The 20,134-nt window shown below is 43.2% G+C and overlaps 1 protein-coding gene across 2 annotated transcripts; it reads left to right on the top strand.

The window, feature by feature from the left end:
• Positions 1-965: 965 nt before the first annotated feature.
• On the top strand, positions 966-20,101 carry MRL1 (Pentatricopeptide repeat (PPR) superfamily protein). Of its 2 annotated transcripts, XM_048717773.2 has the most exons (19): positions 968-1,376; positions 4,318-4,999; positions 5,090-5,312; positions 5,445-5,508; positions 5,582-5,726; positions 5,808-5,923; positions 12,381-12,509; positions 12,833-13,024; positions 13,121-13,285; positions 13,382-13,522; positions 13,723-13,822; positions 14,306-14,414; positions 14,489-14,580; positions 14,750-14,840; positions 15,990-16,221; positions 16,301-16,393; positions 18,739-18,787; positions 19,363-19,456; positions 19,682-20,101. In XM_048717773.2, exons 1-19 carry the CDS (start codon positions 1,059-1,061, stop codon positions 19,908-19,910), a joined length of 3,264 nt encoding a protein of 1,087 aa, XP_048573730.1. In that variant the 5' UTR covers positions 968-1,058; the 3' UTR covers positions 19,911-20,101. The 2 variants fall into 2 exon arrangements, with proteins under 2 accessions (XP_048573742.1, XP_048573730.1); XM_048717785.2 differs by lacking the exon at positions 18,739-18,787 and having other exon boundaries at positions 966-1,376; positions 19,682-20,017.
• Positions 20,102-20,134: the final 33 nt, after the last annotated feature.

The raw sequence follows: 20,134 nt of genomic DNA, 5'->3' as shown, positions 1-20,134 counted from the left end.
TCCACTATTTCTCCTACATCGACACCATGGTCGATGACGCCGCCACCAAGAAGAAGGCCATGGACGACGCCGAGGCCGCCGCCGCCGCCGCCGCGTTGGCCTGGTCAACCGAAGGGTATGATCTGTCCATCCCTCGTTTACTCGTACTTATGCTAGCCGTATATGTGCTGCTCATAGATGGTTCGCTTCTATGTTCTGTATGTGCTAGTATGTTTAGGTATCACTATGAGATGTATACCGTTTATGCCATGCTTACTGTTTACTCGTGGATTAGTCTAATCGGAAAAGTGCTAATATTTCCAACACTTCGTACCACACACGTCATTACTGTACTTACACGCCAGTCCTCACTAAGGTGGACGCGGCCTCGCCAAGAGTTATTTATTATTCTCCTATTAATCACAAAGCCAGTGTTCACTATGGTAGACGCAGCCTCGTCAAGAGTTCATTATTATTCTCCTATTAATTACAAAGAGGTGAAATTGAGGCTTTTATCGTCAGCTCTAATTACCTTGAGTAGCCTTTATAACGATAGTAAATATATTTTGTGGACGGCGGATACTGAGACTAGCCACAATGGGAGTAATTTCAGCAGTAACTTCAAGTCCAACTCAGCAAATTTGTCTGTGTGGCAATGAGTTAATGAAGAGAGAGGTAGTTCTAGTAACTTAGCTAGTTACTGTAACATCACATGTCCCAATGCAGTATGAGTCTATAACCTAACAAATGGAGCTTTGCATGACACCACACCTATGTTACTGTCCACTATGAAGATAGTAACATATTCTAGGAATATATGTATGTACTAGTGTATGTTACTCTTCATTGTGGCTATTCTGAGTGGGGCCTTCACACTCATGGAGGCTATTAATAAACCAACAAATTCAACAAAGAATGTCGTTGTTAAAAAGAAAAATGGGTCGCCTTGGACTAATTTGAAGGACTTCCTCCGCACCACAGACGCGGAGCGCCTCGCAAACTCCGGATAAAACTCATCATCTCATCATCATCCTCGATCCTAAACCCCGCCATTCTCCTCTGCTCCTTCCCCGTTCCCCATGGAGGTCTCCGCCTCCGCCTCTACGCCTCAAGCTCTCACCCTACTCACTCCCCCCCCTTGCTTCCTCTCTCTTTACCCTTCCGCCCGCCGGCACGGCCGCGCCGGCGGGGGAGGGCTCCTGCTGCGGCCTCCGCCTCAACGGAGGCTGGAGCTGGGGTACCGTGCCCGCCGCCCGGTGGCATGCTCTCTCAGCGGCTCGTCCTCCACTGCGCTGGACGTGTTAGGCGGCTCGGTGGTCGCCGCGGCCGCTCTCCTCGCCGCCTTACAGCTGGTTTGGCTCAGGTGGCGCGGCGCAATGCATAGGGAATCTCCGGAGGTGTGCTTCTTCTTGATACTAGTTTTATCCCTCTTACCTTAGTTCTGCTCTTTGAAGAATGATTTGAATTGAACTCAGGCTCCTCTTTAGTATATATGCATATGCACCGTAACTTAGATTATCGCGCATGCACATTAAATAAGACGGATTTGCTAATTCTCCAAAGCATTCAGAGACTAGAGCATCAAAGTGCATGTAAATTTTTGTACAAAGACACGATCATACAAGAAAGAGAAAAGATTGTACCCATTTTTTCTAATATAAGTGTGTTTTCTGTACAGTACACAAGTGGTCGTATTTTTTAACAGAATAAATAGAATTTTCTTGACTTTAAAACCAATCACATCCATATTAGAAAGATGCCAGTTCTGGGCCATCTAAGTGCAATTCGAGAAATTTTAGTTTTCCGATGTTTACTCCTCGAAGACAGGAAAGTTTATTGGGGACAAGTGTTGGTGATGTCAATGCTATCGGTAATGTCTTAAGTCCAAAGGCTGGATCCAAATTTGCCAGTGCTGATTCCTTTTTCTATAGATATTGGTAATTCTGAGGTTAAGGCATTAGAGCAGTTGCTATCCCTTGATTGAAGACTTAGGGATATTTTTGGAGATAATGGAAGCTTTATTACCCCGACCTCTACATCCGATATGCATACAGCCCAATTATTACATGTTTATTATAAATTTACCAAACAATGGCCTCGCCAGAAACGGTAAAACCAAGACAATGAAACATCCCAACTACAGTTGGTAGAAACATGTAAATCAAGACAACTCTAAAGACTAAGGAGCCTATCAGTCGCATGCCATCCGAACCGGGACATAAACTCCCTGGTAATCTATGTGAGCTGCTTGACGTGAAGCCACATCAGCTCCTTATGTTGCACCTTCTATAACAACGCCCATGACTGTAGCCAACTGGTACACGAGAGTAGCACCTGCATACAACATTGAACTTTCTTTTTGTCAAAAATAAAATCAATTCTGCATAGCCAAATAGACCAAAACACCATTGTAACCCCCGGCCACAATTAGTGTTCCTAGAGATTTGTCACCCCCCTGTAACCAAGAGCCAAATATATTAGAAATACTACTACAATGTGGTGTGATATTAAAGGCTCACTACACAGCATGCCGTGCAATTTGTGCCAAACTGCGATCAAGTAAAAAATGTTGTATACTTTTCTATTTGTAATAAAAACTACAATGAGTGCCCCCTTGTCATTTGCGCTTAACCAATTTGTCCTTCATAAGGACTACTTGTCTGCAAAGAAACCAGATGAATACTTTGATTTCCGTTTTCATCGGAACCTGACCACATATCCATTAGTGCCGCATATATGAAGTGTACAGAAAACACCCTTGTCTGTCTGAAGAAGATCCCACCTAAAGGGTCCTGTTCCAGAGTTAGTTGCATCCCTAGAACTCTCAGTACGATCTCATTTCAGTTTATTAAATTTTGGCGAATGAGAGCCTGACGGAAATCAATCAGCGGATTAGGCACTCCAATGACAGAGGCAACTGTGCGGAATAGCTGTGGGTACATATCTGAAAACTGCATGTCCCCGATACGTTTATCCTCCCCAAATCTCAATTATTCACTATTCTCCACACTAAACGAGCCCAGTTGTATAGAAGTGTCTTTTACTCCCATTAAGCCCTTCCATAACGAGAGTCCGTTAGTTAAGCTTAGGGATATTAGAGTCATTGGTAAGATTTACAATTGGCAAGACTATCCTCATCACGCTTCTCGAATCGGCATAGGCTTATAAAATTACTGAAAGCCTAATCACTTGCATTATCCATCATTCAGCGTTGTCGGATAGCGAGTAATCAGCATGAGGAGTTTTGGGCCGTGGTGTGGTCATCGTGTTGCTTGCAAAATGACGATGTAGCCATCTTGGCATTTCTCTTCTATGTTACTGATACGTCTACCATAGATGTATCCTTGAAAATTAGCATTGCTTGCTATTTCTCACAAATAAAATGAAATTGTGTTCATTGATTGAATGAGGTCAGCTTTGAGCCCTTATCTTTTTTGCTTTGGTGATGGATGCTTCACAAGGGATATACAAGGAGATATCCCATGGTGTATGCTCTTTGCGGATGATGTGGTGCTAGTCGATGATAGTCGGACGGGGGTTAATAGAAAGTTAGAGCTATGGAGACAAACCTTGGAATGGAAAAGTTTTAGGCTTAGTAGAACTAAAACTGAGTACATGAGGTGCGGTTTCAGTACTACTAGGCACGAGGAGGAGGTTAACCTTGATGGGCAGGTGGTACCTCAGGAGGATACCTTTCGATATTTGGGGTCAATGCTGCAGAAGGATGGTGATATCGATAAAGATGTGAGCCATCAAATGAAAGCCGGGTGGATGAAGTGGTGCCAAGCTTCTGGGCGATTCAACCCGCCATGTTGTATGACACTGAGTGTTGGCCGACTAAAAGGCGACATGTTCAACAGTTAGGTGTAGCGGAGATGCGCATGTTGAGATGGATGTGTGGCCACACAAGAAAGGATTGGGTCTGGAATGATGATATACAGGATAGAGTTGGGGTAGCACCGATTGAAGAGAAGCTTCCAACATCGTCTGAGATGGTTTGGGCATATTCAGCATAGGCCTCCAGAAGCTCCAGTGCATAGCGGACGGCTAAAGCGTGATGATAATGTCAAGAGAGGTCAGGGTAGACCAAACTTGACATGGGAGGAGTCCATAAAGAGTGATCTAAAGGACTGGAATATCACCAAAGAACTAGCCATGGACAGTGGTGCGTAAAAGTTAGCTATCCACGTGCCAGAACCATAACTAGGTTTCGAGATCTTGTTGTTGTTGTTGTTGTTGTTGTTGTTGTTGTTGTTAGTCTTAATTTGACGAATGAAATGTGATTCGCTGTGTCTGGTAGTTGTTTTCTAACTTGCAGTCATCTTCAATATTTGTCAGGTTTTACATACACAGGTCAAAAGCAATGTAAACAAGGCCCTCGGAACAACAACCCAATCCGTACATGATAGTAATGATGCATGTTGTGCAACTCATGAAAATAGCTTTTCAGAGCTATCTATTTCTGAAGGAATGACTATTAATGAATTGGAGTGCCGGGCTAGTATTTCGTGCATATATCCTGTAAATAAGACAACACAGGCGGTTTCTGTAACTAATCCAGGGGCAATGTTACACACATTAGTTGATGTATCTCGGCAAGAAGAAGTTGGTTGCTCAACTTCAGCAGAAAAAAGAAATTCTACAAAAAAAGTTATGGATGTTCTTGCAACGTCTTATTCCGGTCCACCAGGACAACATAAAAGCAAGTATGTCTCTAACAGAATTGGCTGGCAAGGTGGGCTCTCATACCAATTTTTATCCCTTTCAGAACTACAGAAAGATGCTCAAAATGGCAATGGTCTTGGTGACAGCCAAACAAACAGCAACAATGCTCATTTACTTCGATGCCATCAGAGTAATGATGATGAAAATATTGATTTGACATCTCTTTCATCCTTCAAAAGAACAGTGGAATGCCCTCTCAATTTTGTTCCGCAAGCCAGTATTGGAAATTTGTTCAGACCAAGAAAAGCAATTGAGTTTGCTGATTCATATGTAGGGGGCTCTCATCTGACACCAGGTTTAACTTTGGAATTTAAGCACTCTTCTTGGCACTTCTGCTGATATCCGTGATTTCTTCCCTTTCCTTATGAGCATACTCTATATTCAGGGAAATTAGCTCTATTTGCATGCTTAAGGGAGGGTCCTGCCAGCAAACAACAGAAAGCAGTGAAAGACCATGATGATGCAAAAACTATTGGCTGGAGTATTTCTGATATACTGAACAAAGAGAATCTAGATAAATTCATTCCAGCGACAACAGCTGGAATAAACGGCACAGTGGATACATCAGATTACATGAGGCGATACAAGAGTTCTTTAACAGATGGAAGGTATAATATTTGGTAGATGATTTTAACATATTGTCCCAGAGCAGGCCTTAAGTTACTGTATGTTATATCCATTCAAATGTAATCTTTCCACATATCAGTTTTTCAGTTGACACATCAATTTGGTATTGTCAGGTTGAAGGACTGTGTGGATTTGTTGGAAAGCATGGAGCAGAAGGGATTGCTTGATACGAAGAAGGTGATTAATTACCTGTTATGGTTTAGCTTTTGTAATGTACTCTTCAAATTTCTCATTTACATCTGTTTCTTAGATCCACCATGCCAGCTTTTTGAGTGCATGTAAAAAACAAAGGGCTGTTATGGAAGCTGTTCGCTTCTGCCGATTGATTGAAAATCCGAAAATGAGCACCTTCAATATGCTTTTATCGGTTTGTGCTAATTCAAAAGATTTTGAAGGTAACTCATCAGCTTTTCTTGTCAGATGTGCTCGAGTAGAAGATGAGAATTGAGTATGACCAAATGGTTTTACCTTTACAGGGGCCCTCCAAGTTATGGTGCTCCTAAAGGAGGCTGGGCTAAAACCCGATTGTAAACTTTACACCACATTGATATCAACTTGTGCAAAGTGTGGAAAAGTTGATGCGATGTTTGAGGTAAGCACATAAGACAATCAAATTCTCACCCTTATTAACAGTGCCAGCTCCTGTTTGTGACCATGAGGGGAAGGCGGCCATCATTTGCTCTACCTTTTCCAACCTCATGGGGATTACTATTATTTTGATCTTAGCACCATTGTTCAGCAGATTGATGATCTTGAGGCTCTCTCTGTCTCTTTCTCGTTTGAGGAAACTTATTGTGCGGTTTGCTAGCAATCCAGTTGATGGTTGTAACGGTCTCTTCACCAAAAAATATTGGGATATTATAAAAAATGACTTTAATAAACTAGTCCAAGACTTCTTTGATGGGTCGGTCAACCTGCAAAGTATTGATGATTCCTTCATCACCCTTGTTCCAAAAAATTCCAACTCTGAGGGTCGTGGTGTTTATCTCCCTATCTCCCTCCTGAATTCTTGTATTAAGCTTATCACTAAAATTTGTTCCAATTGCCTTTAGAAAGTCATTCTCTCTCTGGTTTCATTAAATGTTGCATGATCAAAGACTGCCTCGCGCGGAGCTTCGAATTCCTTCACAAGTGTCATCAGTCTAAGACATACATTTGTTAAGCTTCATGCATTAGCCAACGCAACCAAAAGTCTGAACTGATAGAAAGGGCTAGGCAATCCACATATACACGTCAACACCCCCTCTCACGTGTGACGCGGGAAGTCAACACGTGGATAGATTCAAGAGGTATGGCTCAAGAGGCCTATACGTGGACACGAAGGGGGGCAGCAGCAATTTTTAGATAAATTGCGAAAGCCAGGACTTGAACTCAAGACCTTAGCTCTGATACCATGTTAAGCTTCATGCACTAGCCAACACAACAGTCCGAACTGATGGAAAGGCTAGGCAATCCACATGTACACGTCAACAACATTGTCGTTTTTAAGCTCGACTTTGAAAAATCTTTTGACACGGTGGAACACTACACGATCATCTCCATGCTTAACAACTATGGCTTTGAGGATTGGATGGATCAACTCTCTCCTCGGCTCTTGCACTTTTGCTGTGCTTCTTAATGGTGTTGCCAGCAAGAAATTTTGCCAGCATGGCTTTAGGTAAGGGGGGACCTCTTTCTCCCCTCGTCTTCGTGTGCTGCTGATCTTCTGCAAGCAATTACCAGCAAGGCTTTGTACCTCGATCTTCTGCATTTCGGTGAGGACTTCCCTATTGTTTTGTGATGCAAACATGTTCTGTTCAACTTCTATGTCTCAAATGCCTTCTGGAAAGCTTTGGTCGATCTGTTGGCTTCGGGTTAATTTTCACAAGTCCTTCATCCTTCACATCAATTCCGGAGGACAAATTGGCCAATTTAGCTGGCCTGATTTTCTGTAAAGGGGGTTGTCGGTCAACCGCCCACCAGAAGAAGTGTGGTCGGTTTCAGACACAAAATTTTCCCGTTTTAGCAACTTTCTACATTTGGCACTTTCTGTATATTGCAACTTTCTTGTTCTGGTAACTTCCAGAAAATGCATGTTTAACCTTTCAGAAAAGTTATCTCTTAAACCATTAAGCCGATTGATGATCCTCCCATGTCAGCATGTTTTGACAACTTTTTTTCGTTAGTACTTGCCAGATTCTTGTCACTTAGGTACTTGCCAGGTTATTGCCACTTAGTTGCGAGTACTTGCCAGGTTAGTAAAACTTCAATACACACCTGTATAGATATTGCTTCATGGTACTTGTGTGGGTTGATGCCGCCCTCTTTTGTTGGTAACACCTGAAAACTAACTCTCTTGCTATGCGTAAACATTGCATTGTATAAAAACACACACAACTATTGCCTGGTAAATGTACATAATTATCGTGACAACTGTTCACTGCTAACATGCCAACTATGTTGACATACCCTGAGAACTAGTGCCGACTAATTTTTTCCACCGAAACATGACAACTGTTACAGTATATGTGGATTGCACTAGCCCTTTCCATCAGTTCAGACTTTTGGTTGCGTTGGCTAGTGCATGAAGCTTAACATGGTATCAGAGCTAAGGTCTTGAGTTCAAGTCCTGGCTTTCGCAATTTATTAAAAATTGCTGGTAGCCCCCCTTTGTGTCCATGAAGAGGCCTCTTAAGTCATACATGAGTTTCGCGCGCCGTCGCTCTCTTCCGGTTGCATGTGTTGACTTGCCTTCCCTGTCACACGTGAGAGGGGGTGTTACAGTATATGTGGATTGCACTAGCCCTTCCCATCAGTTCGGACTTTTGGTTGCGTTGGCTAGTGCATGAAGCTTAACAACAACATGGGACCTTGTTTTGATGGCCTCGTCGAGATGAACTCACTGGTGAAGAAGGCTAACCAGATTAACAATTTGTGAGATAAATGATCTTGAAAATTGGAACTTAGCAATTAATGCAATGATGTAAGTGTTAGGTGGGAGATTAATGCATGCATGCCTTTGCTCTCTATTAGGAAAAAATGCCAATGGGATGCCGCAACATGGGAAGACAAGGATGCATAAGTAAAATTGAACTTGATGCTGCCCTTAGATTTTCCGTTCAGAAAAATCTGGACTCAACTTTCGGGATTTTAAACTTTCAGAAATTTCAAATTTGAACTTCTGAAAAAAATGAATTTTCAGAATTTTTGAACTTCCAAAATTCAGAAATCATTAACTTTTGAATTTGGGGGGCTTACCTACTTAATAAAACTCATCCAATTTCAAATTTGGAAAGAACTTTCAATGCACAAGGAGAAAACGTTAAGAAAAAAGCCACAATGTGTGGGCCCCACTCTAGGAAAAGAGGGGTTGAGAGAGATAGAAATTGGTGCCCTCGTGCGCGTCCCGAAAGGGGAGCGGTCCACCTCAGCGCATGCGCAAGGCAGGCTTTTTGGGATGTAAGGGTAGACAGTTTATTTTTGCAGAACAATAAGGGTAGACAGCTAGGCGGGCGCCGACCATCCACGCTAGCACTCAAAATTGCCCCAGAGTGCAACATCTTCAATATAAATTAGATGTTCAACATTACATTTGGCAGACAAATAGATAGACTAGAACCAATCAATGATCACCATGGCCGGAGCCCTGGAGGATACCTACCTTGGACACATCGAAGAGGACATCCTCGAATGCGGCTGCTGGTACGGCTGGTGCGGATGGGGCGACGGCTTCCTCTCTAGCATAAAACATGTGTCGTGTTGGTTCTTCCTAGTGATTGCCTACTGCTGCTCCGCTCGATCGTGAGCATCACAGGCCTTGCACTTCTCGTACTTGGCTCTGGCAAAGTGACGGGCAACGAGCACCTCCTCCTTTGCATGGGCGCCGTGATTGGCGGAGTGCACCTCTGCTTGGTGTGGAGCGGCGAGCGCCTCCTCCTGCTTGGCTTGGGCTGCAGTGGCCTTCTCTCCCTTGGTAGCGGTGGCTTGCTCTTGGCGGCGGCATGACAAACACCTGATGATATAGACATCGCGATGGTTGCTCCACGCCATTGCTGATTTTGATCCAAAGTGCATTAGGTGGCTAGGGGAGGTGATCAGCATCGGATCAAAGTAGAGGGGAAGGGGCTGGTGGGGAACATCTTTGGGAAGGCGAGGCGGCTGGAGGGAAATCCCATTGGGTGGCGATGTGGTTGTCCGCGGTCAAAATGGGTGGGTCCAGGCTGTCAGAGTCCCTACTCTGCCCCTCGATTTGGAGACGGCCTTGGAGCGGACGTCCAGACGCATCTGACCCAAAGTAGAGGTCTGCATTGGAGGCCTAAAAGTGTTTGAGTAGGGATCCGTCGATTTGCCCTAAAATTGCCTACTTTCCTTTCACCTACCCGGGGCTTCATTCCAGGTGGGCTATCTGAGCATCTCCAAATGGCCCATGGGCTCCAAGAGAGGCTGGTGGTGCGGCAGCAGGCCCAAGCGCAGGTCCGGCCCAACAACAGAGGCGGAAGCTGGGGGCCCACTAAGAGTCAGCATCAGCCGAGACCAGAGAGGGTGCAAGTTTTGCGGACATCGGTGAGCTCGCCATGTGTGACTGGTGTGAAGAGGCCGAGCCCGGCGACTAAAGCTGGTGTGCGCTCCATGAAAGCAGCCACCTGACACATCCATTCTCGCATGGTGGAGGATTCCTCCAGGAGAGGCACGATAGCCACGTCGAGGTTTGTGTGCAACTCGCTGCGCCTAGTCACAACTGCCTGCTGAAAGCTAGTGTCAGTGACAACTAGACGGTTGGCCGCATCAGCTTCATGTGCCTGAACATGGGCGTTAGAGGCGGGGTCCCGGGTAGAGGGGAGTGTGACGTGAGAGGCAGCGACGGAGATGGGCGTTGACTGTGCCCACCAAAATTGCCATCCGGTCGGCTCGAAGACCGGGTGAGGTCCCACAGCATGTCCCCGTTGCCGGAGGCCTAGTCATGACCGTTGTGAACTCTACCGCCAGTGTGAAACCCATTCTCACGGTGGTCCCTATCATGGTGGTGCTGCGGAATGTAGCGAGGATGTACGTTGCCGTCGGGACCTTGATGACCTGAACCACTCACGCGGGAGGAGGCGGCGGTCACAGCTGTCAATCCAAGAGGCGGTGGAACACCATCAACCGACCCCAAATGTCGGACAAATGGGGCCGCCGACAGGATGAACGGGGCAGTGCCAACACTGGTCGTGTAGCAAGTCAAGCGATGTGTTGGATAAATCCTCCTCCTAGATCATGAGGGATCTGCAATAGCTGAGATAGCGTTTGGGAGGAGTGTGGCTGTTGAGTGGTTGGCTCGGCTCGGCGGTGGTGGGGATTGGCTGGAAGGAGTAGAAGTTTCGGTGGTGTATTTCTTCCTATTGGAGGAGAAACTCGGCCAGGACGGCGTGGAAATGGAAGGCTAGCTCATTTAGCTGGGCAACATAGAAGTCATGAGCTTTACCGTTGCATGAAGCTTGAAGAAGAGCAGCGATGGGGGCAGAGTCCAGTCGTATTTTGGATGCGGAGAAGGAGATACATAGGGGGTATGATGTAGGGTAGGGACCCTAGATGGCCTAATCTTTCACAACTTGGAGGGGGATTCAATAGGAGCACACAAATCACACGAGGAAACACTCAAAGACAAGTCCAAATCACACATCCACTAGATCAACAATCACACAAGATCTACAAGAGTACAAACCAACAAAGGGAATTTGGAACAAGAGTATGGTTCATCTCAAATCCAAGACGAGATGAGGGTTTGACAATCCTACGATGGGGATTCTTCTCCACAAGAGGAGGTCTTGATGATCCACTAGGGATTCTTCTCCAAGGGAGGCCTTGATCTCCAAAGGAGAGGGGTAGATATGAGCAAAGTTCTCTCTAGTTCTTCATCTATGCTTTGCTAACCCTAAAACGGACATAGAAGACGAGTATTTATAGTCTAGGTTGGCGGAAGGGGTACATGGGCCGTGGTCCTACTCACTGCGCATAGGTAGGCCGGAAGTTTCGGGCTATCCAGAGAGTTGGCACGCCTTGGGGTCATCGAGGCGGGAAGTTCCATGGCAGGCCCGAAGTTCCGGGGAGGTTCCGGACTATCCATAGAGTTTGCATGTTCTGGTGTTGCTTCGGGCTGGAAGTTCCAGGGGCTTCAGATGCCTTCTTCTTGGAGTTTGCCAGCATCTCCTCGTCCGCTCCTTCTCCTTCAACTATCTGTTGTTGCGGTGTTGGAGGTTGCTGGTGGTGGCTTGTCTGAGTCATGAGGGGGGTGGGTTGTTGCACCAATGATGGACGTCGGAGCTGATGAGCTGTGTGTGTGTGTGTGTGGGGGGGGGGGGCGCTTGGCCATGGCAGGGGCCGGGCAGGAAGGCGCCGGCGATGGTGCGGGGGCTGGGTCTGGAGGGGTGAGAGGAGAGGGGCCCACCCAACAACCCTCGGTGTTGAGTGTCATTGTTATTTAGGAAACGTAGGATAGCGTATGATTTATTCTACCTTGCCTTGTACTCCAAGATGACTTTGTACTCCTATATATATATATATATATATATATATATATATATATATATATATATATATGCCCACGAGGCTCAAGCAATACAACGAACTATTCCATCAAATCCCTCTCTCCCTTCTAACATGGTATCAGAGCCAAGAGGTCTTGAGTTCAAGACCCGGCTGACGCAATTAAATTGCAGCCCACTTTCGGTCCATGTTTAGGCCCGAGGGAGCCACACGTGAGGGGGAGTGTTGACGTATAATGTGCTGCCTAGTCTCTTCCATCAGATCGGTCTTTTGGTTGCATTGGCTAGAGCATGCACTTCTACACTCGGGTTTAAGCTTTTCTTCTGGCCTCTCTTGTTCAATGTAGCATGTAGCACTGGGAGGTGGGAGCCGTTATTTTCTTGCCGTGTATACATCCTAGTAAATATTCTCTATTTTCATGAAATTTTACTGTCGGGGCCTCCCCTACAGTTTTTGCTCATAACAAAAAACAAATTCATATGTGGGGGTTCCATTTATATCTTGATACTGTACCTCATGTTATCCATTATTCTGCACTTATATTTTAGGTCTTCCATGAGATGGTTAGTGCTGGAATAGAGCCAAATGTTAACACATACGGTGCACTAATTGATGGCTGTGCTAAAGCTGGGCAAATAGCAAAAGCATTTGGTGCTTACGGGATCATGAGTTCAAAGGTGAATTGTTCTATCTCATGAATTTTTATGTTTTCATAAAGGGAAGTGGTAAGGGAGGCCCATACAGTTTTTTTTTTTTGAAATAATAAGAGCCCGAACTCCCATCTGTGAGGACTTGAACCTGGGTTGCTGGGTTCACTCTCCTAGCCAAGTGAGCTAGGCTCACTCAGGAATTTTTATGCTAGATGTGCTTCATTTCACTTGTGCTGTAGATGTTTTTTTTTTCGAGTCGTTGTGCTGTAGATGTGAAGAAATTGTTCAATTAATAAGCCTCTGCAAGCATCTTCATGCTTGATGAACTTACTCGGTCGTACTTGCAGTAGAAGGTGAAGCCAGATCGAGTTGTCTTCAACGCTTTGATCAGTGCATGTGGTGAATCTGGAGCTGTTGCTCGAGCTTTTGATGTTTTATCAGAAATGACAGCAGAATCCTCAGAATCGAAAGGATGCAAGCCAATTCTTCCTGATCATGTCACAGTTGGAGCACTCATGAAGACATGTATTCAGGCTGGCCAGGTGTTTTTTACAGACTAATTTCTTTTCAGAAATGCAAAGCAGAAAATATGCTTCCTATATTGAAAATCAAGTTCTCGAAACCATTCTGTTGTGTAGGCCGATCGAGCTCGTGAGGTTTACAAAATGCTTCAGGAGTACAGTATAAAAGGTACTCCAGAAGTTTACACAATTGCACTGAGAAGCTGTAGCTTGACTGGCGATTTAGGGTTTGCATTGAAGATCTATGAAGATATGAACAAGATCGGAGTTCAACCTGATGAGGTGTTAATGTTTAGTGGAAACATTAAGGGATATGTAATGTGCTCCCCCCCTACAGCCTATTTGACTTTTCTCTTTGCTTAATGCCATGTACTACAGATGTTTCTGAGTGCTCTAGTTGATGTGGCCGGCCACGCTAGGAGGGCTGATGCTGCTTTTGAAATAATCAAAGATGTAAGAGCAAAGGGATTTCATGTTGGAATCATGGCATACAGTTCCTGTATGGGTGCTTGCTGCAATGTAAGTTCTTTGGCAGATTGTTTGATGGAAAATTACCTAAAGGATTGAATTTTGACTTTTGTGTCTATAGTAGTCCTAGAAGTTGCACATTACATACTTAGCTCTGTATTCAGCTTGCATCCATGTACTTTTGATCTGAAACCATTTCTATTATCAGAGTTTTTCTTTTGCTCATCCTGATCTGATCGCCATTGTATCAGGCCAAGGACTGGAAAAAGGCGCTGCAGCTATTTGAGGAGATCAAGGCTATCAAATTAATTCCAACAGTCCCGATGATGAATGCTTTAATTACTTCCCTCTGTATGTGTACTCTTAGAAGGAAATGCAAAATATTTGTTCACTTACTACCTATTATTTTCTTAAAGAGAGAGTTGCACCAGATGACCCTACACTTCTAGCAGCTTGTTACCACTAAACTTGAATGTGAACTTGGTATGGTCCCAAATATGTCAACTGTCACATACACTATCTTATTTAAGTGTTATATGTCAACTGTGACAAGATCAATTCACAAGTTTAGCTGAATCAGAATTTCTTAAATGATTCAATTTGAAAATTTAGGCATGCTAGTGGCACTCCACAATGAGTTTGCAAACCTGCCAAGTTAATTTTCGAATTAAGGGACCTAATGTATTATACTTCAAATATAGGTTCTTCATGCAATTCTTTCCTTGAACATGCATGTATTTCATTTCCTCCAACTTCTTATTTTGTTACTCCTATCTTTGAACTTGGAAAGAACAATGATTTCAGGCTTTAGTTAACTACATGATGAAATTGCAGGTGACGGCGATCAAGTTTTAAAAGCTGCTGAGGTCCTTAATGAGATGAAGGAACTACGTGTCCGTCCAAATGAGATAACCTATTCGGTCTTATGTGTGGCTTGCGAAAGGTAAAGTATAGCAAGCACTGGTCGTTTCAGACTATTCTCATGATATTCTTGAGATACTAACAGTTGACCTGCAGAAATGGTGAAGCACAACTAGCTCTTGATTTATTTGAGCAACTAAAAGTAGATGGTACTGGCCTCAATCCCACCATTGTCGGTTGTCTTACTGGTAAGTTTTGTTGGTTGGTACTGTATGGAAGAACTGGAATTTTCATTTTGTGCTGAACTGACCTGTTTTTACCTTTCTTGTGTCTACTGCTGCTAGCAGTTATTTTTCATCTGTGTACTGTTTTTCCTTTTGGTGGCAATCGTTCATAATGGAATACCTTTTTCTTCAGGTTTATGTCTACAAATGTTTTCCTATGATCTTTCACTTGGCAACATCATTGTCAGATTCAACCAAGGGAAGCCACAGATTGACAATAAATGGTACACGCATTGCTGGACTCTATAAATTCAAATAAATTTGCATGCCAAGATTCTTGTTAATATGTAGTTTATGTTGTAACTTTAGTCAATTCATTGTTATTAAGTAGTATTCTATAGCTCATGTTTACAGATACACGTAAAATTGCAACTTAGCAATACATTCAGATCTTATAGATGCAAGCTTTACCATAGGAATCCACTACTAGGAAAGACTGCGTTTTTTTAAAACGTGAACTGAATTGCAAGGTACATCTTAGATTATTTTGTTAGTCATGCTTTAGTTTGAGTATATTGATCTCCTACCTTTACCCATGAGGTAAAGTGTTGAGAAGTTATTATTGGTTACTGGTATTAGTATTACCCGAGCCCATTAAGTGTCTGGTTTGTTGTTTAGAAGGAGTCTGAGTTGGTACAGTTCTAAACTCGTAATCTTGGTGGTTGACATTATAAATAAGCGGTGTGGGGTCCTAAGGGCACACTGTTTACCCTAATCTTTATCAAAGCCTCGTTCATATTTGTTAGAGTTGTATATATTTGCCGTGTAATATCCAGCTGTATACGGGGTTTCTGCATATATTCCACACCTGTACATGTGTATATATCAGGCCACCTGGAAATACAAGTTGCTTATTTCCTAACATGGTATTACCGCCCTAGGTATTTTTTCTGCACCTGCAACTCGTGCTCCCAATCGAATTTTTTTAGGTCCCCGATCTCAGCAAACTGCTCATTGTCTGCTCTATCCCATAGCTAACCTCCAGCTCGCATCCAAGCCATATTGTCCCCTCGTACTATCACCCTAGATATTTCCCCGCATGTGGGCAACTGTTTGCGAGCATGGAGTTCTGCTTCACTGACAAGATACTGGAGAGGAACACGGAGAAATATGGGTTGCCGCCGAGTCTCAGTCACTGGACTGCTGTTCTACTACTGGTTAGGCCTATGCGTGCTATGGTATGGAGGGAACATAGAGGACAATCTACGGCTTGAATCCATATCCAATCAGGAAAGAGGCATCATGCTATGGAGTACAATTGGGTTCTAATATGGAATCAATAGATATAAACTTCAATTATTACTGGTACCATATATATAATCAGTTCTGTAGTTTTCTTTGTCAGAAGCTTATATTTGTTGATTCCTTTGTAGGACATCCTCAGCAATTATGGTTTTCCGTCAGGCAATCACCGCTGGTCTGCTACCCTCAAGCGATGTTTTATCTCAAGTGCTGGGTTGTTTGAGGTTTCCTCATGACAGTTCATTGAAAACCACTTTCATTGATAATATGGGAATAAGTTGTGATATGCCACATCACCCCAATACAAATTCACTGTTGGAAGGATTCGGTGAATATGATATTCGTGCTTTTTCAGTATTGGAGGTAGAGATGCTATCTTTCTATGAAACCATGATTCCATTTCAGTATTCTTTAGGTATTAAAGCAGCATTTATTGTCACAGGAAGGTGGCTTGTTAGGAGCAGTTGCAAGCACTTCCACAAAATATAGTCAAATTGTCATTGATGCAAGAAAGTCAAACATCTACACAGCCGAGGTTTCTTTTTTCTTATTGCATGTTACTTTCATGAAAACTACTTTAGCACTCTTGTTTGAATTTATGCGATTAGGCCATTGCGGAAAGTAGACGGAGAAGCGATGTTTGATAACGAGGTTCAACAATTAATTTTTACATCCCCAGGACATGACTATGAGTGCTCCTTTCCATGTGCTAAATCTACAACCATTAGACGCATCTCGACCATCCCACCACGGCCGGTCCAGTCCCCCTACCATGGACACTCGGAGCATCCCCTTCATGATCTTGTGTCTAGCTTACTAGTTTTGTCTAGTTTACTTTGGCTACCCCAGAGTGCCTTTATATATTATTAGGCCAGTGTTACACCTGTTCGATTCAACACCTAACCTTTGAAATATTGAGCTGTGGTGTGCGTGTATAATTTTAGCACTGGGATTATGTGTACATACTTACTACTTAGTGCTTGTGGTAGAAACAACCATAAATATTAAGTGCGTCGTACGTACATAGTTGATTCGGAAGCATAGTATAATCCTTTTTTCTAGGCACTAGAGTATGTAGAATATACAGATATTTCTGGGATGGAGATTTTTGCAAACATTATGGATAACGTCATATGCATGGAGTATGTTTATATGACAAATATAAATATATACTCCCTCCGTCCGAAAAAGTTTGCCCCAAGCTTGTCCCTCAAATGTATGTATCTAGCACTAACTTGATGCTAGATACATTCATTTGAGGGACAAGCTTTTTCGGACGGAGGGAGTACGTATGTGCTGCATATGTGATGTCATACATGCATCATAGGGGGGTTAGCAATCATCGATCTATGGATGTTTCCATGTAGCTCACCAATATGGAGTATATATACTACTCCCTCTGTCCGGAAATTACTTGTCACTCAAACGGATGTATCTAGCACTGAAATACATCTAGATACATCCATTTTAGCGACAACTAACTCTGGACAGAGGTAGTACTATTCTTATAAAAGGTACTACGGTGTATAGCAGTACGCTTATGAAGTATATATACTTTGAATTGTGATATTAAGTAGGGAGTACATGTACTTCTAATTGAAGCTAGTAAGGAGTATATATAACTATATAAGCACTTTTAATTGCTGTATCAGACTATCTGTATTTAGACAAATCTAAGACAAGAATTTTGGGACAGAGGGAGTATATGTTAATATTCTTATAGATAGCCAGGAAAAAGATGGCCATGATGTCAGCCAATGCATCATGCATAGTTCATATTCATACATTCTACATATTATATTACGTCTCAGCAAGTAGACGATGGAAACGAAGCAATATGTTCTTCCGGCCGCATATCGCTTGTCGAAGGCGCAATTGACAAGCGTTGGATTATTGTGATATGTAATACAACCTTTTTTTATACTTCTTCCGTCCGGAATTAGTTGACAGTCAAACGGATGTATCTAGCACGTCTAGATACATCCGTTTGAGCGTCATCTAATTCCAGATGGAGGTAGTATATGGTAGGAGCTCTGCGCATTCTTTTAGAGAGGGAGAGTATATGGTGAGAAAGAGAGGGGGGAGGGAGGGGAGGCTCTTGGCACAGTGGTTTTCTTGACTAAGCCAACCCCTCTCCGACAGCCTGCCCATGAAGAGAATTCGCCTCCTGGCGAGAAGCCACAGAAAGAACCGGCATTTATTCTCCGACAGCCTTCAAGATGGCATCCAAACATATTGGGACCGGAGAAAAGGAGCCCTGAAACTGGATGGCGTATGCGGAGCTAGCCGTGTACTCCCTCCGTTCCAAATTACTTGTCTTAGATTTGTCTAGATACGGAGGTATCTAGCACTAAAATGAGTCTAGATACATTCGTATCTAGACAAATCCAAGACAAGTAATTCGGAGCGGAGGGAGTATGTGTCATCCTCTGTCCACCGCCACGTGACCATGTCCTTACCCTCAGGTGAAAGGGGTATGTCCCGACTTCCCGAGTCAACATCCAAAGATGGATAAACTCGTGAACCTGCTGAGCCGTGCAAATGCTCCTGAGTGGATACCCTGAAGCACCCAGGGAAGAGAGATGCTTTTGTGCCGCAGCATCTCAAAGAAGCTGGGAGCGATCTCAGCTGGTGTCATGTCATTGAGCCACCTAGACATTATTGAAGCATGCACATGCAACAATAATTTGGAAGGTTGCCAATTGTTGCCTGGAGAGGCTTGCTAACGGGTTATAGAAACCAACAACCCAATATGAATTGGATGGATCATGGATTGATCCAACGTCTGGCGCTCCGGGTGCCCAGGCACCTAAGTGCCCAAAATATTTTACCTATATAATACTTACTATATAGTACATACTTATACTTCACATTTGTCAGGTTTCTCTTCTATCGACATTTAAGTCTTTGAAGCATCGACTAGCTGCAGGTGAATCCGAAAGTATTCCTTGATGCCTAAAATAGTTTATTACTTTGTCTACAATAAATTTGTTGTAGAACTGTCTGAAGAATAATAAATACACATTATATTTCTAATATTTGTTGTTAAATCGGCCAAAGCAGACATGTAGAATCTGAAACTGTTTTACACAACATTATTGGTAAACTAAGATATTTATTCTGACATAGTCCAATTTATCCCAATCTTTTTGTCTGGTTCCGAGTTGCTGCGGCTTAGATGACTTGTGCTGAATCAAATCTATCTAGGGAATTATAAGGAACTTGCAACTTATTGATAAACTTTGTATTCCCCCCATCCGGAATTACTTGTCGCTCAAACGGATGTATCTAGCACTGAAATACGTCTAGATACATCCATTTCAGCGATAACTAATTTGGGACGGAGGTAGTATTAATCACCAGTTTCTAGTTCTAGGAGGAACCCTCCAAGCAACTACCAAATAGTAGTGTGATTTCCATGTGCAAATAGAAGAAGACTTCAAAAAATTATAGTGTAATTCACATCTTGCTCCCTTAGTTCTAATTACACGTTATGACATGCAGGTGCAAGGTTACCAAATGTTACAATTCTATTACCCACCGAAAAGAAACAAGTTGATCTTGATGAAAGGGAGAAAACACTTAAACTTGCTGGAAGGTGAAAATCACATTTCATTTCTTGAATACTTGTCCTATACTATATCAGAAATTTTCGTTTAATAATTATTAAGTTAGTCTCAGCTCTGATTAGTTCATTTGCTTGAAAAGCTACTGTGCCAACATCTACAAATATCATAATCTGCTGAGTCAAATAGAATTTCTCTTTTGTGCCTTGCACTTGTCCAATAAGTCTGAAGAGACTAATTTGGATTGTGACATACAGAGTCGGGCAAGCAGTTGGCTCCCTGCTGAGAAGATTAGGAATTAAATATCAAGGCGAGGAGTCCCACGGGAGGATGAGGATCAACGGCCTCACATTAAGAAGGTGGTTTAACCCAAAATTTACAAGCGCACCCTCCACAGGAGCTCCAGTTGAGTTGCTTCCACTGCCCTCGCGGTTAGCGAAAGGGATTGCTGATCAGCAGCGTGATATCAGAAGCCTTTCTCTATAGTGCAGGTCTTACCTTTTCTGTGTCCCGATTTTTGTGTATGCCAAGAAGGCAATTACTCTTTTTTTAGAACGTTGACACTTTATTAATTAAGCAACAAAATTACTACACGTAGTCTTCCGGATACAGTCCGGAGCGCATAATGAAAAAGGGTGTGTCTAGGGCACATCTAGATGTGCTCTAGTTATTGTATATCTAAGTGAGTGAATCAAGCATAAAGCGGAAAA

The sequence above is a fragment of the Triticum urartu genome, chromosome 1A, assembly GCF_056163025.1.
Source record: "Triticum urartu cultivar PI428250 chromosome 1A, HENAU_Tu73, whole genome shotgun sequence".
Taxonomy (NCBI): Eukaryota; Viridiplantae; Streptophyta; class Magnoliopsida; order Poales; family Poaceae; genus Triticum; species Triticum urartu.
This window is presented reverse-complemented; position numbering and strand designations above follow the sequence as displayed.

Excerpts from the sequence above, each read along its gene's own strand:
- MRL1 (XM_048717773.2), top strand. The coding sequence starts at position 1,059 with ATGGAGGTCTCCGCCTCCGCCTCTACGCCTCAAGCTCTCACCCTACTC. Across the intron at positions 13,823-14,305 it reads TGCTTTAATTACTTCCCTCT|GTGACGGCGATCAAGTTTTA; the intron begins GTATGTGTACTC and ends ATGAAATTGCAG. Across the intron at positions 16,394-18,738 it reads CAAACATCTACACAGCCGAG|GTTTCTCTTCTATCGACATT; the intron begins GTTTCTTTTTTC and ends CACATTTGTCAG.